The following is a 15,631-nucleotide window of genomic DNA, read 5'->3' as shown; positions in this document are numbered from 1 at the left end:
GAAGACTAAATGATTGATTAGGGGAATAGGAACAGCTGGGAGCAGGAACGGAACGATAGAGAGAAGAGAGAGCGGGAGAGTGAGAGGGAGGGGGAGAGAGAGGGATAGAAAGAGGGAAAGAACCTAATAAGACCAGCAGAGGGAAACGAACAGAAGGGAAAGCATAATGACAAGACAATATATGACAAAACATGACACTACATCTGGAAATCTCTGACTATGCTACCCACTCAGTTTATTTTTATTTTTTATTTCACCTTTATTTCACCAGGTAGGCTAGTTGAGAACAAGTTCTCATTTGCAACTGCGACCTGGCCAAGATAAAGCATAGCAGTGTGAACAGACAACACAGAGTTAGTTACACATGGAGTAAACAATTAACAAGTCAATAACACAGTAGAAAAAAGGGGCAGTCTATATACAATGTGTGCAAAAGGCATGAGGAGGTAGGCAAATAATTACAATTTTGCAGATTAACACTGGAGTGATAAATGATCAGATGGTCATGTACAGGTAGAGATATTGTTGTGCAAAAGAGCAGAAAAGTAAATAAATAAAAACAGTATAAAAACAGTATGGGAATGAGGTAGGTGAAAATGGGTGGGCTATTTACCAATAGACTATGTACAGCTGCAGCGATCGGTTAGCTGCTCAGATAGCTGATGTTTGAAGTTGGTGAGGGAGATAAAAGTCTCCAACTTCAGCGATTTTTGCAGTTCGTTCCAGTCACAGGCAGCAGAATACTGGAACGAAAGGCGGCCAAATGAGGTGTTGGCTTTAGGGACGATCAGTGAGATACACCTGCTGGAGCGCGTGCTACGGATGGGTATTGCCATCGTGACCAGTGAACTGAGATAAGGCGGAGCTATATCTAGCATGGACTTGTAGAAGACCTGGAGCCAGTGGGTCTGGCGACAAATATGTAGCGAGGGCCAGCCGACTAGAGCATACAAGTCGCAGTGGTGGGTGGTATAAGGTTCTTTAGTGACAAAACGGATGGCACTGTGATAGACTGCATCCAGTTTGCTGAGTAGAGTGTTGGAAGCCATTTTGTAGATGACATCGCCGAAGTCGAGGATCGGTAGGATAGTCAGTTTTACTAGGGTAAGCTTGGCGGCGTGAGTGAAGGAGGCTTTGTTGCGGAATAGAAAGCCGACTCTTGATTTGATTTTCGATTGGAGATGTTTGATATGAGTCTGGAAGGAGAGTTTGCAGTCTAGCCAGACACCTAGGTACTTATAGATGTCCACATATTCAAGGTCGGAACCATCCAGGGTGGTGATGCTAGTTGGGCATGCGGGTGCAGGCAGCGATCGGTTGAAAAGCATGCATTTGGTTTTACTAGCGTTTAAGAGCAGTTGGAGGCCACGGAAGGAGTGCTGTATGGCATTGAAGCTCGTTTGGAGGTTAGATAGCACAGTGTCCAATGACGGGCCGAAAGTATATAGAATGGTGTCGTCTGCGTAGAGGTGGATCAGGGAATCGCCCGCAGCAAGAGCAACATCATTGATATATACAGAGAAAAGAGTCGGCCCGAGAATTGAACCCTGTGGCACCCCCATAGAGACTGCTAGAGGACCGGACAGCATGCCCTCCGATTTGACACACTGAACTCTGTCTGCAAAGTAATTGGTGAACCAGGCAAGGCAGTCATCCGAAAAACCGAGGCTACTGAGTATGCCGATAAGAATATGGTGATTGACAGAGTCGAAAGCCTTGGCAAGGTCGATGAAGATGGCTGCACAGTACTGTCTTTTATCGATGGCGGTTATGATATCGTTTAGTACCTTGAGTGTGGCTGAGGTGCACCTGTGACCGGCTCGGAAACCAGATTGCAGAGAGGAGAAGGTACGGTGGGATTCGAGATGGTCAGTGACCTGTTTGTTGACTTGGCTTTCGAAAGACCTTAGATAGGCAGGGCAGGATGGATATAGGTCTATAACAGTTTGGGTCCAGGGTGTCTCCCCCTTTGAAGAGGGGGATGACTTCGGCAGCTTTCCCAATCCTTGGGGATCTCAGACGATATGAAAGAGAGGTTGAACAGGCTGGTAATAGGGGTTGCGACAATGGCGGCGGATAGTTTCAGAAATAGAGGGTCCAGATTGTCAAGCCCAGCTGATTTGTACGTGTCCAGGTTTTGCAGCTCTTTCAGAACATCTGCTATCTGGATATGGGTAAAGGAGAACCTGGAGAGGCTTGGGCGAGGAGCTGCGGGGGGGGGGGGGGGGCGGAACTGTTGGCCGAGGTTGGAGTAGCCAGGCGGAAGGCATGGCCAGCCGTTGAGAAATGCTTATTGAAGTTTTCGATAATCATGGATTTATCGGTGGAGACAGTGTTACCTAGCCTCAGTGCAGTGGGCAGCTGGGAGGAGGTGCTCTTGTTCTCCATGGACTTCACAGTGTCCCAGAACTTTTTGGAGTTGGAGCTACAGGATGCAAACTTCTGCCTAAAGAAGCTGGCCTTAGCTTTCCTGACTGACTGCGTGTATTGGTTCCTGACTTCCCTGAACAGTTGCATATCACGGGGACTATTCGATGCTATTGCAGTCCGCCACAGGATGTTTTTGTGCTGGTCGAGGGCAGTCAGGTCTGGAGTGAACCAAGGGCTGTATCTGTTCTTGGTTCTGCATTTTTTGAACGGAGCATGCTTATCTAAAATGGTGAGGAAGTTACTTTTAAAGAATGACCAGGCATCCTCAACTGACGGGATGAGGTCAATGTCCTTCCAGGATACCCGGGCCAGGTCGATTAGAAAGGCCTGCTCACAGAAGTGTTTTAGGGAGCGTTTGACAGTGATGAGGGGTGGTCGTTTGACTGCGGCTCCGTGGCGGATACAGGCAATGAGGCAGTGATCGCTGAGATCCTGGTTGAAGACAGCGGAGGTGTATTTGGAGGGCCAGTTGGTCAGGATGACATCTATGAGGGTGCCCTTGTTTACAGAGTTAGGGTTGTACCTGGTGGGTTCCTTGATGATTTGAGTGAGATTGAGGGCACCTAGCTTAGATTGTAGGACTGCCAGGGTGTTAAGCATATCCCAGTCTAGGTCACCTAACAGAACAAACTCTGAAGCTAGATGGGGGGCGATTAATTCACAAATGGTGTCCAGGGCACAGCTGGGAGCTGAGGGTGGTCGGTAGCAGGCGGCAACAGTGAGAGACTTATTTCTGGAGAGAGTAATTTTCAAAATTAGTAGTTCGAACTGTTTGGGTATGGACCTGGAATGTATGACATTACTTTGCAGGCTATCTCTGCAGTAGACTGCAACTCCTCCCCTTTTGGCAGTTCTATCTTGACAGAAGATGTTGTAGTTGGGTATGGAAATCTCTGAATTTTTGGTGGCCTTCCTGAGCCAGGATTCAGACACGGCAAGGACATCAGGGTTAGCAGAGTGTGCTAAAGCAGTGAGTAAAACAAACTTAGGGAGGAGGCTTCTGATGTTGACATGCATGAAACCAAGGCTGGTAGACTATATTCAGGGCATAATGTGCTGTTCCTCTCTTCTCTTCCCAGGACTCATCCAGAGGGAGGGTGGCTCTATGGAACAGGAGATGGGGGAGCTGCGTCGGTATCGTACCCAGTCCATATCGAGGGGAGAGTTTGCGCTGAGCGACTCATTCTACTTCTACAGAAAGGGCCTGGAGAGCATCGTGGATGACCAGGTCACTCAGCGCTTCTCCTCTGAGGAGCTGGTCTCCTGGAACCTCCTGACCCGCACAAACCACAACTTTCACTACATCAGCCTGCGCCTCACCATCATCTGGGGCCTGGGCGTGATCATACGTTACTGTGTCCTTTTCCCTCTCAGGTGGGTCTGACCACACCTCCCCTTAACTCTATCCATCTCAGACCAATCAACAGCCCATTTGTTCAGTTCAGTTTCTGTCAACTGATGTGGATTTATTGGATAGAGTGCAATTATTACTACTAATATTATTATTATTAAACACGATTTTAATGTTATTTTATTTTAGACATTTTTTTTGTTCGTACTTTCAGGATAACCCTGGCAATCATAGGGATTAGCTGGCTGGTGATCGGGACAACTTTGGTGGGGTTTCTACCTAACAGGAGGTAACGATGTACACAACGAAGGTTTTAAAGAATGTTTTACAACTTTCATAAACTGTGGTGATAGGAACATTGATAGGAACATCCAATGTTCCTATCTCTTATAACAGCTAGCTAGCTCGAGAGTTGATATACGGCTTGAGAGAATAGAATTTCCCTGGCTGTTACTGTACTTTGCCCTTGTGTTCTAGAGTGAAGAACTGGCTCAGTGAGTTAGTCCATCTGATGTGCTATAGGATCTGTGCCAGAGGCCTCTCTGCCACCATCCAATACCACAACAAGTTAGTATACAGACCAAACTACCTCAAATAAACATTTAGGAAGTAATATTAGTATCAATGTTTTCAATGTCATGATGTCATTGAAATAAATACTTATTTTTTACAGAAATAATAAACCACAAAAAGGAGGAATATGCGTAGCAAACCACACCTCACCTATTGACATTGTCATTTTGGCCAATGATGGATGCTACGCTATGGTGGGTAACATGAACATGGCTGTGTCAACATATCACTGATTTTTGATATTGTATACATCACTTTTGGTTCTCAGCAGACTAGAGTTGTCATGCTCACTGTGTCCGGGTTTATTCCCAGGTGGGTCAAAGTCACAGTGGGCTGATGGGGGTCATCCAGAGATCAATGGTGAGGTCCTGCCCACATGTGTGGTTTGAGAGGTCGGAGATGAGAGACCGGCATGCTGTTACCAGTAGGTGAGACAGCAAGTAAATGGGAAAAGATGTCAGGAGATGCATTTAGTATGTCTTTTTCATCTGTACATTTACTCAGTTGTCTTCTGTGAAGTGAATAAATTGCTTGCCAATGTCAATTTATTGCTTGTATAACGATATACATTACCATTACTGCCACTCAATCTCCTCATACATTGTATTGTTTTCATCGTGATTAGTTTTGTCCTGGTTATTGATCTCCCTCCCTCCATCCTCTTCTAGATTGAGGGCTCATGTTGCAGCGAAGCGCAATCTACCCATTTTGATTTTCCCAGAGGGTAAGTCTTTATACTTTATTGTAGTCTTTATACTTTATTGTAGTCCTTATACTATGATTTTATTGTAGACTTTATACTAGGACTTTATTGTAGTCTTTATATTAGGTGTCTCGTCCACCTTTATCTGCTGTCTGGAAGGTGTAGTTGGGATCAATTCCATTTAATTTCAGTCAATCCATAAAGTTAATTCGTAAACTATTTTTCTGATAAAATGTCAGTCTACTTCCTGAATTGACTTGAATTGAAATGCAATTGACTCCAATGCTCCTGGAAGTTTGTGGTTGTGGTGGTCTCGTGACCTTTTTATCTCCTGCAGGTACCTGCATCAACAACACATCAGTCATGATGTTCAAGAAGGGAAGCTTTGAGATTGGAGGGACAATATACCCAGTTGCAATCAAGGTACTCTCTGCAGTCTTCAGTAAATTGTCCATTGTCTGAAATGCCTCTCTTGTGTTCTAACCCTGGCTCTGTCATCAATCAGCAGTTACTGTATGACGTTAAACATTGTTACATATTGACCTTCACTTGTTATGTGTTGACCTTGTCTGCAATTTTTCTATTTCATTTCCATGTAAAAGCCTTTTGATCAGTGGAGGCTGAGGGGAGAACAGCTCATAATATTGTCCGGAACGGAGCAAATGGAATGGCATCAAACACCAGGAAACCATTCCGCTCCAGTCATTACCACGAGCCCGTTCTCCCCAATTAAGGTGCCACCAATCTCCTGTGCTTTTGATTAATATACGCTTGGATCTCCTTCCCTGTTAGTATGACCCACGCTTTGGAGATGCCTTCTGGAACAGTGCCAAGTACAACATGGTGAGCTACCTACTGAGAATGATGACTAGCTGGGCCATCGTGGTCAATGTGTGGTACCTGCCCCCAATGACCAGACAGGTAGGTTGTCACAGTCTATATACGGTATTCCTGCTACTCCCTCCCATGACCAACTGGTCAGACCTTATGTTGTGTTTTATTCCCAAACCTTTATAGAGTGCACACTCCTCTTACCCCCAGGACCATAGACTCCTCTGTATATATATATTTTTTTTAATGATATCTTTCTTCATTACCGCTTTGAATAGGAAGGGGAAGATGCTACCAAGTTTGCCAACCGAGTGAAGTCTGCTATTGCACATCAGGGAGGGCTGTTGGACATGGCGTGGTAAGGAAACCCTCAGCAAACTTTTTTTTTCACTGCTTTATTCTCACTAAAGATCCTTTAAAACATGTCATTCTGTTCTGTGATCAAAAGAAAATGTGCTGGGAACCATACTGTTTTATAATAATGTGTTACTAGTTAGAATCTTTACCACCCTCACTAGCTTTAAGCACCAGCTGTCAGAGCAGCTCACAGATCACTGCACCTGTACATAGCTCATCTGTAAATAGCCCATCCAATCTACCTCATCCCCATACTATATTTATTTATTTATCTTGCTCCTTTGCACCCCAGTATTTCAACTTGCACATTCATCCTCTACACATCCTACCAATCCAGTGTTTAATTGCTATATTGTAATTACTTTGCCACCATGGCCTATTTATTGCCTTACCTCTCTTATCCTACCTCATTTGCACATGCTGTATATAGATTTTCCTAATGTATTATTGATTGTATGTTTGTTTATTCCATGTGTAACTCTGTGTTGTTGTATGTGTCGACATGCTTTGCTTTATCTTGGCCAGGTCGCAGTTGTAAATGAGAACTTGTTCTCAACTGGCCTACCTGGTTAAATAAAGGTGAAATAAAAAATAAATGAACAAGTAGGCCGCAACTAAAGTCTGAATTGCAGTACACAGCACATGGAAGTAAACATATCTCGGGGTGCTTAAAAAGCAAAACAAACATCAATAAGAAAAATTGAATGACATGAGTATAGGTCTGGACTACAAAGTTCTGAGTAGGCTACTTCAATGTTCTGAGTAAGCTACTTCAATGTTCTGAGTAACTTCAAGTTCTGGGTAGGCTACTTCAAACCTCCAACAGATGGAATGACAGTCAATAGCACAAGGCTTGAACAGAGGGAGGTGCAGTTGGTCAACAGAGAGAGTTGAGCAGCCAAATCAGGTGGTCCGGGGGCATGTACCTGAGGCTGGGTGTCTTGCCTTCCGCGTCTTCTCCGTGCTGTAGGACACTGCCGTTGGTTTTTTTTATCTTCCCATGCACTCACTCAGGATACAGTATACTCAACTGAAGGAATGTTCTTGAGCAATGAATTCCTCACTGCCAACTCAGCACTGCATTGTAGTCTTGGATCAAGGAGACCGTAGAAACATTCCAATGTAGGCCGACCGAATTCAAGTCAAAATAGCTGATTTTGAAAAGCTGTTTTGCTGTTCATTCTCGGGCAGGAAACAAGTAAGATGTAATCCAGACTAAATCTATACTCGTTTGGCTATTCAAAAACAAAAATTGAAAAAACATACATTTATGAAATATTTACTAAATATACAGGAGCTCTCTGCCAAGGCTGCCAAAAGGGCGCCATGGCAACTGTAGAACGTCTGACTCTCTCTCTACAGGGATGGGAGCTTGAAGAGAGACAAGGTGAAAGAAGAATTTAAAGAGCATCAACAGAAGATGTACAGCAGTATGGTTGTGGGAAAGAAAGCTAGAGACTCACAAGAGCCTCACACAGAGAGCACCAATAGCTAATGACATTGGAATTAACACTGGACAATCTCTGACAGTGGGCGATAACTTCAAAGTATTTTACATACTACAATGCATACGGACTGGAGTAATTCCAAATCAATGGCCTTTGTTATTGAATACACAGATTCATTATAATTGTGTGGTATCAGACTCTGATACGCAACATATAGTTTATCCGTTTTTAATGCATGAAATGCCTTTTCTTTTTTTTATTGTTTTATAGAAACTTAAACATAGCAAACTTAACTGCAAGTAGTACTAATCTGTATGATATTAAATTATCTCTGATAATGTTACAGTAATACTACGTTTTCAGATTGCACTAAACTTAACATTATTCAAGAATGTGTTTACGTTGACACAGAATTTGTACTGGTATTAGTATTCATTTGTTCAATTTTCTTTCTTATGTTACGTCATGCTCCTTACAATGCAACTCCTTACCCTAAATAGCCCCCTACAATATACACTGAGTGTACAAAACATTAAGGACATCTGCTCTTTCCATGACATAGACTGACCAGGTGAATCCAGGTGAAAACTATGATCCCTTATTGATGTCACTTGTTAAATCCACTTCAATCTGTGTAGATGAAGTGGAGAAGACCGGTTAAAGAAGCATTTTTCATTCTTGAGACATGGATTGTGTATGTGTGCCATTCAAAGGGTGAATGGGCAAGACAAAATATTGAAGTGCCTTTGAACAGGGTATGGTAGTAGGTGCCAGGCGCACCGGTTTGTGTCAAGAACTGTGACGCTGCAGGGTTTTTCAACAGTTTCCCGTGTGTATTAAGAATGGTCCACCACCAAAATGATATCCAGCCAACTTGACACATCTGTGGGAAGCATTGGAGTCAACATGGGCCAGCATCCCTGTGGAACACTTTTGACATCCTGTAGAGTCCATGCCCCGATGAATTGAGGATGCTCTAAGGGCAAAAGGGTTGGAGTGGGGGACACAACTCAATATTAGGAAGGTACTCATAATGTTTGTTCACTCAGTGTATACTGTTCACCCATGGTCATGTTTGAAGGTGCTTTGATCAAAGTCCAAAACAAAGACTGGGGGTTTATTGTTAATTATTTACATCATTTAAATGTTATGAAATCTACATTTTGGCCTGGTCCAGAAACAACCACTTGTCCTGCTCTAACCCTTAACCACTTATGCAGATCTGAGAGGGTAGATGTATAGGTATAAAGAATATGGAAATGCCTATTTGACATTTACATGTTAGTCATTTAGCAGATGCTCTTATCCAGAGCGACTTACAGGAGCAATTAAGGTGCCTTGCTCAAGGGCACATCGACAGATTTTTCACATATTCGGCTCGGTTACTGGCCAAACGCTTTTAATCGCTGGGCTACCTGCTGCCTATAGAGGCTAATTAGAAGTTGTCTCTGGACCTATACTGAACAAAAATATAAACGCAACATGTAAAGTGTTTATACAACGTTTCATGAGCTGAAATAAAATATTCCAGAAATGTTCCATACACACATGAAGCTTATTTCTCTCAAATTTTGTGCACATATTTGTTTACATTCCCGTTAGTTAGCATTTCTGCTGACAGTTGTGGCATATCATTATCATTATACAGGTGCACCTTGTGTTGGGGACAATAAAAGGCCACTCTAAAATGTGCTGTTTTGTCAACCAACACAATGCCACAGATGTATCCAGTTTTGAAGGAGCATGCAATTGGCACACCGACTGCAGGAATGTCCACCAGAGCTGTTGCCAGATAATGTAATGTTCATTTCTCTAACATAAGCCGTCTCTAACGTAATTTTAGAGAATTTGGCAGTACGTCCAACCGGCCTCAACCACAGACCACATATATGGAGTCTTGTGGGTAAGCGGTTTGCTGATGTCACATTGGGAACAGAGTGCCCCATGGTGGCTGTGGGGTTATGGTATGGGTATGCATAAGCTATAGACAATGAACACAATTGCATTTTATCAATGACAATTTGAATGCGCGGTGATAACGTGACAAGATCCTAAGGCCCATTCCTGTGCCATTCATCTGCCACCATCACCTCATGTTTCAGCGTTGTAATGTACAGCCCCATGTTGCAAGGATCTGTACACAATTCCTCGAAGCTGAAACCTTCCCAGGTCTTTCATTGCCTGCATACTCACCAGACATGTCACCGATTGAGCATGTTTGTGATGCTCTGGATCGACGTGTACGACAGCGTGTTCCAGTTCCTGCCAATATCCAGCAACTTCGCACCGCTATTGAAGAGGAATGGGAAAACATTCCACACGCCACAATCAACAGCCTGATCAACTCAATGCAAGGAGATGTGTCGCGCTGCACTGACTGGTTTTCTCTTCCACACCCCTACTTTTTTTAAAGATATCTGTGACCAACAGATGCATATCTATATTTTCCAGTCATATGAAATCCATAGATTAGTGCCTAATGAATTTATTTAATTTGACTGATTTCATTATATGAATTGTAACTCAGTGAAATTGTTGAAATTGTTGCATGTTACATTTGTAATTTTGTTCAGTAGTTTTCTAATTCTGCTAGTACTGTCGTAAGTTAAACACTAGGAGTCAGTGTTTGCAAACAAATAACAATCATGTCACCAACTTACTCGGTCAACGATCAGAAGGATCCACTCACACAAAAAGATCTCACTACCTTGACTAAATATCAACACCTCATTTACAATCCAAAAGTTTCAATATAAGAAAGAAAGATATGCTATTAAGTTGAATAGTATGGGGTGTGGGGATAATGTTAGACGGTGGCTGATTAAAACTGTAGTTTACCATAAAGCTTTGGTTTTACTCATACAAAACACAAACAAACTATATTTGATTTAATTTATTTAAATGTATACAAATGTTATATAATGATGATCTAAATATTTACTAAATAAGCTGAGGTCTTGGTGTGTAAAAGTAATACATTCGTGTTCTGTTACTTTGTGAAAGGATGATGGGAATGATGGTTGACCGCATGATAATATTACTTATTTTACTAATAGCCTGATACATATAACAATATGACACCTATCATCTAACCAGGTTCACTCTTTTGGGACAAGGTTTCTTGCCTGAGAACCTGTATGTGCCCTGAGAGTGACACGGTGGGTTAGGGAGGTGGGAAGAGAGAGAGTGAGGGGGTTAGATGATCCCAAATAAAAAAGGCTGTACAGATAAACGTGGGTAAAACATGTTTACTGTGCCGGTGCTTTAATAAAGAAAGCAGATACTGTGAAATAGCATGGAGTTATTCTTCCACACACAGCGAGCTGGAGCCAGCTTAAATTTCACAGCCTCTCCTCCGTCGCAGACCCACACCGAGACCATCTCCCAGCATGGCTCAAGCACCCGGCTATAATAACAATCCCACAACTTAAATTGCTTGAACAGAAATGTTTGTTCTCTTCTAACAGGATTGTGAATTATTAATCGGATCTAAAGCCGATTTTATAACCTGATTGTTGAGGTGGGACTCTTGGCAAGTGATGCTGCACCACACCATTTACTGTGATGAATGTGTGTGCACATCTTTATAGCCAATTTAATGTGATTCGGATAGATTTCGAAGGGACATCATATAGAAAGCATGGGAGTGACCCATGCAGGACCTATATGACTGCAGACTCCATACAACTGCCCAGTATGTCTTAATATGTTGATTAGATTTTCTCCATTTCATTTTTACTTTGAAGTGATCTATACAAATGTAATGCAGGTACACTCAGTAAATATGAATACATTGTCAAATTGAATCATTTCCTCCAGAGAATATAGTTCATGGAGGACATCATTTTAAATTGACGTTTGTTTGGAACTGAGCATCTTAACCAGTCAGGAGGTTAAATGACTCTAGCTCTGTCTAAGACCTGACATTAGTTAGAGCATAATGTCTTTTAAAACATTGTTCTGCCATCCCTTCTGTGTGCTTTGAGTGGAACTCCTACGCTAATGTATGTTATGTTATGTTGAAGAACAATGTGACTCACAGAGAGAAATCAATATAGAGGCATTTGTATTTGTATTTATTATGGATCTCCATTAGTTCCTGCCAAGGCAGCAACCTACTCTTACTGGGTTCCGGCAAAATGAAGGCAGTTATACTGTACAATTTCAAAAACATTACAATACATTTATTACAGAATTCATAACACACCGAGAGTAATATCTGGAAAGTCTATTCATTCTAGACCCATGATGCACCTCAATTAAATAGTCTTCTTTTTTTTCATCTGCCCACAGCCCACCCTAATGTTATTGCATTAAATTCATCACAAACTCCCCCTTAGTGCATTTTGAGTTTAGTCAAAAGACAACCGTCGGGTACATGGATGGGCAGAGTATTCTGATGAGCTGGAGTGTGTGTCCTTCCTCCAGCAGTCATCCGTCACTTAAATCCCACTTCTTCAGACTGTGTTTCTGACTGAGAGAGATCAGTAATTATTCATCAAGACAATTTATTGTTTGCTTATTGTGTGATTTGACTTCATTCTTCATAAGAAAGAATAAGTAAATTACAATATGTTCAATACCTGCTTTATTCCATCACATACTTAATCAGACTGATAGTTATCAAATATGATATGTTTTGGGGAAAAGTAATTGTTTTTATTATTTTTGTTGCACGGCGCCAGTGAAAACCTGACTATATATTTTTTTTTTTTTTTAATAGATTCCTGCTACAATTGGAATGAAGGATGTCTGTCTGTCTGGCTGATAAATAATACAATGTGACAATCCTTCAGTGTTGTGGACAGTGTGTCTGCTGTTCCTAGGCATGGCCCGGACTGGACCCTAGCTCCAGTCACAGGGTGAGTGTGATGCTGTGACATGTCACATTATAGCCAGGACCAAATCAGGCTGAACACAGGTCAAAGCAAGCCTGTCACATACAGACAGACAGTATTTCCAGGGTTTTTGGTTCTTACCAAACAGCACAAAACATAAAGTGTGAAAAAAAACATCAACAAAGTTGTGCAAAGTTTCAAGGATTTCCATCTCCAGTTGATTTTAGTGTGTGGATGTGTGTGTTCATTCCCTCTATACAGTGACTTGGTGGCCAGGAGGGGGAAGATATGATTTGCCTACACTAATGAAACAGGCTATAATTGGTCCACATTGATCTATTTGATTGAGCTGCAATGGAGTCTGAAGTTGTTCAAGTGGGAAGCTGATTGATTTGTGGTTAAATTCAAGATCATTTAGTTTGGAAATAATTATGTTCTTATCTAGTTTCAGTCTTCAGATGCTGAAAGGAATCTTTTTGACTAGATTGTATGGTTGACTTGAAGGAATGTTCTCTCCTTTTCCCTCCACTATTTGCAAATCTATTGGTGAAAATGGCATAAAGGAATGTTATTTTGCATAAGATAACCTGTACAGTATAGTAATTTAGCAGATGCTCTTATTGCGAGTGCATACATTTTCATACTGGTCCCCTGTGGGAATCGAGCCCACATCCCTGGCATTGCAAGAGTCATGCTCTACCAACTGAGCCACATAGGACCACAATGTAGCCATATTATATGAGGAAAAGGTGTTGCCTTATGACAATATCATAACCATGAATATAACATTTTAATACATCTAACAGTGAAGCAAAGTTTTGTTGTGCCCAGTAATTTTCATCACAATCCTTAAACACAGTTTAGAGAGTCCACAGATGTTCTTTTCCTCATTTTGACAAAAAATAAATAAATGCATTGTGTTGGGGGGAAACAGAAAATGGTGAGGTACATGACAAATGTCCTTTGGTGAGGTACATGAAGGTGTGTAATTGCAGACTACACTTTGCCCTCAGCCCTGTGCCTCAAAAGGTATTTCTTCTATTATTGACAGAGTTGGAGCTGGGCTGGCAGTGGCTCCCTGCGTCCACCCCCCCTCCCTCTGATTGCTTTTGTTTCCAGGTCACCTCCTATCTATTGCAGCAACTTTTCCAATTTCTTAGGACTTGTTATAGGAGGATAAAAGACATGGCCAGTGGTTGCTGAAGGCAGACTGAGACCGCTCTCTGGAAATGTACATAAACCTATAACGAAACAATACCAAAAAGAACAGCTTCAACACTCCTCACTTTCATGCTCACTGAGCAATGGAGATGATCTAATCTAAGAATGGGATTCAATGAAACTCACTGTGGTGCAAGTTTATCAAATAAATAATGTAATAAAAAATGTTGTCCATTAATATACAATTATCTTTAGCCTTGATGATTAATTGCATTAAACTTTTGAAAGTGTGTTTTGTACAAATAAAGGGAGGGGGGAAATGATGGATGAGGAGTAAGGGTATGATGAATGAAGAAAGCAACAGAACTAAATTGAAAGTGTACTCATCCATTCTCTCTTTCACAACTAATGATAAATTGAGCATGTCACATTGAACAATACATGTTCAGGTTTAAACATCGTCTCCTCCATAGAGCAGTAATGTGGACTGATGGCAAGGCAAGCAGGTAGCTCACTCTGACGGAACTCTTCACACTTCTCAGATGACTTTTCCATTGCAGGCAGGGTGTAGAGTAAGAGAAACGCTACTTTGCTTTAATTTGCAGGGAATAATTGAGTGCCTTTGATGAACGACATATCCTTTCTGTACCTACAAGAGTCATGGCCTGTGGGAGACCAGTATTCAGAAGTAGATTTAGACCTGATTCAGGATCTGATCCTAAACTACATTTAATTAATCAACATTAACAATACGTATTCATATACAGGTGACTGCCAAAATGACAGAAACACTTGAGTAAATGAGGGATACAAAGTATATTGAAAGCAGATGCTTCCACACCGGTGTGGTTCCTGAGTTAATTACATCACATCATGCTTATCATTTATAAAACTGCTGGGCAGAATTAGTTTGTCTACCATGGCTAGGATGACAATGCCCCCATCCACAGGGCATGAATTGTCACTGAATGGTTTGATGAGCATGAAAACGATGTCAACCATATGCCATGGCGGTCTCAGTCATCAGATCTCAAACCAATTGAGCACATGGGAGATTCTGGAGCAGCAAGTGAGACAGCATTTTCCAACACCGTCAACAAAACTCCAAATTCTGGAATGGTGTCACATTCCCCCAATAGAGTTACAGACACCTGTAGAATCTATGCCAAGGTCCATTGAAGTGTTATTGCTTGTGGTGGCCCAACACCCTATTAAAGACATGCTCTGGAACTTTGGCGACTCCTCAGTATTTTTTAAACATCACGCTTTGGCCTGGATGTGTCAATGTGTAGTTCATACATACAATCTATGAGCAGAATTACTGTCTTACCTCAATTAGTGACGAAGTCCCTAGTTTGAAAGTAATTGTTTTTCTGGAAGCTGTGCTGCGCCATTTTCCGCAAATTTTCTCCAATGCGAGCCAGCCCCCTAGGAATTTGAGTTCAACCAATGAGCTTCAGCCCCTTGCAATTTAAGTGACAGCTAGCAAGATGCAAATCATGCACACACAGAGTGAGAGAGAGAGGGCAATGACGTGGTGCACATCTCCTCACATATGTGAAGTTGTACAAATTTACGGGGACCACTTTTGGCTCGTGAGCTCTTTCAGAACTACTGGCTAAAAAGTATGCAAAGGTACTGTAGAATCTCTTTAAGACACTTTATGTCAGTGTTTACTTTATTAAGGTAGTTACCTGTATCTCTAATGTAAACAAGTAGCATATACTGTGTACTTATTCACTTGATTTATGCAATTCCCGTTTCCTGTGGAGATTTTGTATTTGTGCGTGTAACCTTCTCTTGCGCAGCCTTTTCACAGAAGTCTTAACCTTTCACGTTGTCTTCCCAGAAAAGTTAAACAAGTCAAAAGAACTGGGTGCTGCCATATTTTTTGCTTTGTTAAAAAACGAACTAATTGACACACAGCCAAAGTTACAGA

General features: G+C 41.8%; 1 protein-coding gene across 7 annotated transcripts in view; it reads left to right on the top strand.

Moving 5' to 3' along the window:
- The window catches only part of LOC123999567 (glycerol-3-phosphate acyltransferase 3-like), a 46,655-nt gene that overhangs the window by 6,028 nt on the left and 24,996 nt on the right, over positions 1 to 15,631 (top strand). For 3 of the 7 annotated variants that reach the window (XM_046305465.1, XM_046305462.1, XM_046305463.1), the window contains exons 4-13: positions 3,510 to 3,804; positions 3,996 to 4,070; positions 4,259 to 4,348; positions 4,455 to 4,548; positions 4,667 to 4,782; positions 5,023 to 5,078; positions 5,395 to 5,480; positions 5,850 to 5,978; positions 6,167 to 6,246; positions 7,608 to 8,496. In XM_046305465.1, coding sequence (XP_046161421.1) covers positions 3,510 to 3,804; positions 3,996 to 4,070; positions 4,259 to 4,348; positions 4,455 to 4,548; positions 4,667 to 4,782; positions 5,023 to 5,078; positions 5,395 to 5,480; positions 5,850 to 5,978; positions 6,167 to 6,246; positions 7,608 to 7,740 — 1,154 coding nt within the window. In that variant the 3' untranslated portion in view covers positions 7,741 to 8,496. Of the gene's footprint in view, positions 1 to 3,509; positions 3,805 to 3,995; positions 4,071 to 4,258; positions 4,349 to 4,454; positions 4,549 to 4,666; positions 4,783 to 5,022; positions 5,079 to 5,394; positions 5,481 to 5,849; positions 5,979 to 6,166; positions 6,247 to 7,607; positions 8,497 to 12,416; positions 14,207 to 15,631 lie in introns of those variants that run through there. The other 4 variants (XR_006832483.1, XM_046305468.1, XM_046305464.1 and 1 more) reach the window with 4 other exon arrangements.

The sequence above is a fragment of the Oncorhynchus gorbuscha genome, linkage group LG16, assembly GCF_021184085.1.
Source record: "Oncorhynchus gorbuscha isolate QuinsamMale2020 ecotype Even-year linkage group LG16, OgorEven_v1.0, whole genome shotgun sequence".
Classification (NCBI taxonomy): domain Eukaryota; kingdom Metazoa; phylum Chordata; class Actinopteri; order Salmoniformes; family Salmonidae; genus Oncorhynchus; species Oncorhynchus gorbuscha.
The sequence above is the reverse complement of the archived record's forward strand: the minus strand, read 5'-3'. Positions and strand labels throughout refer to the sequence as shown.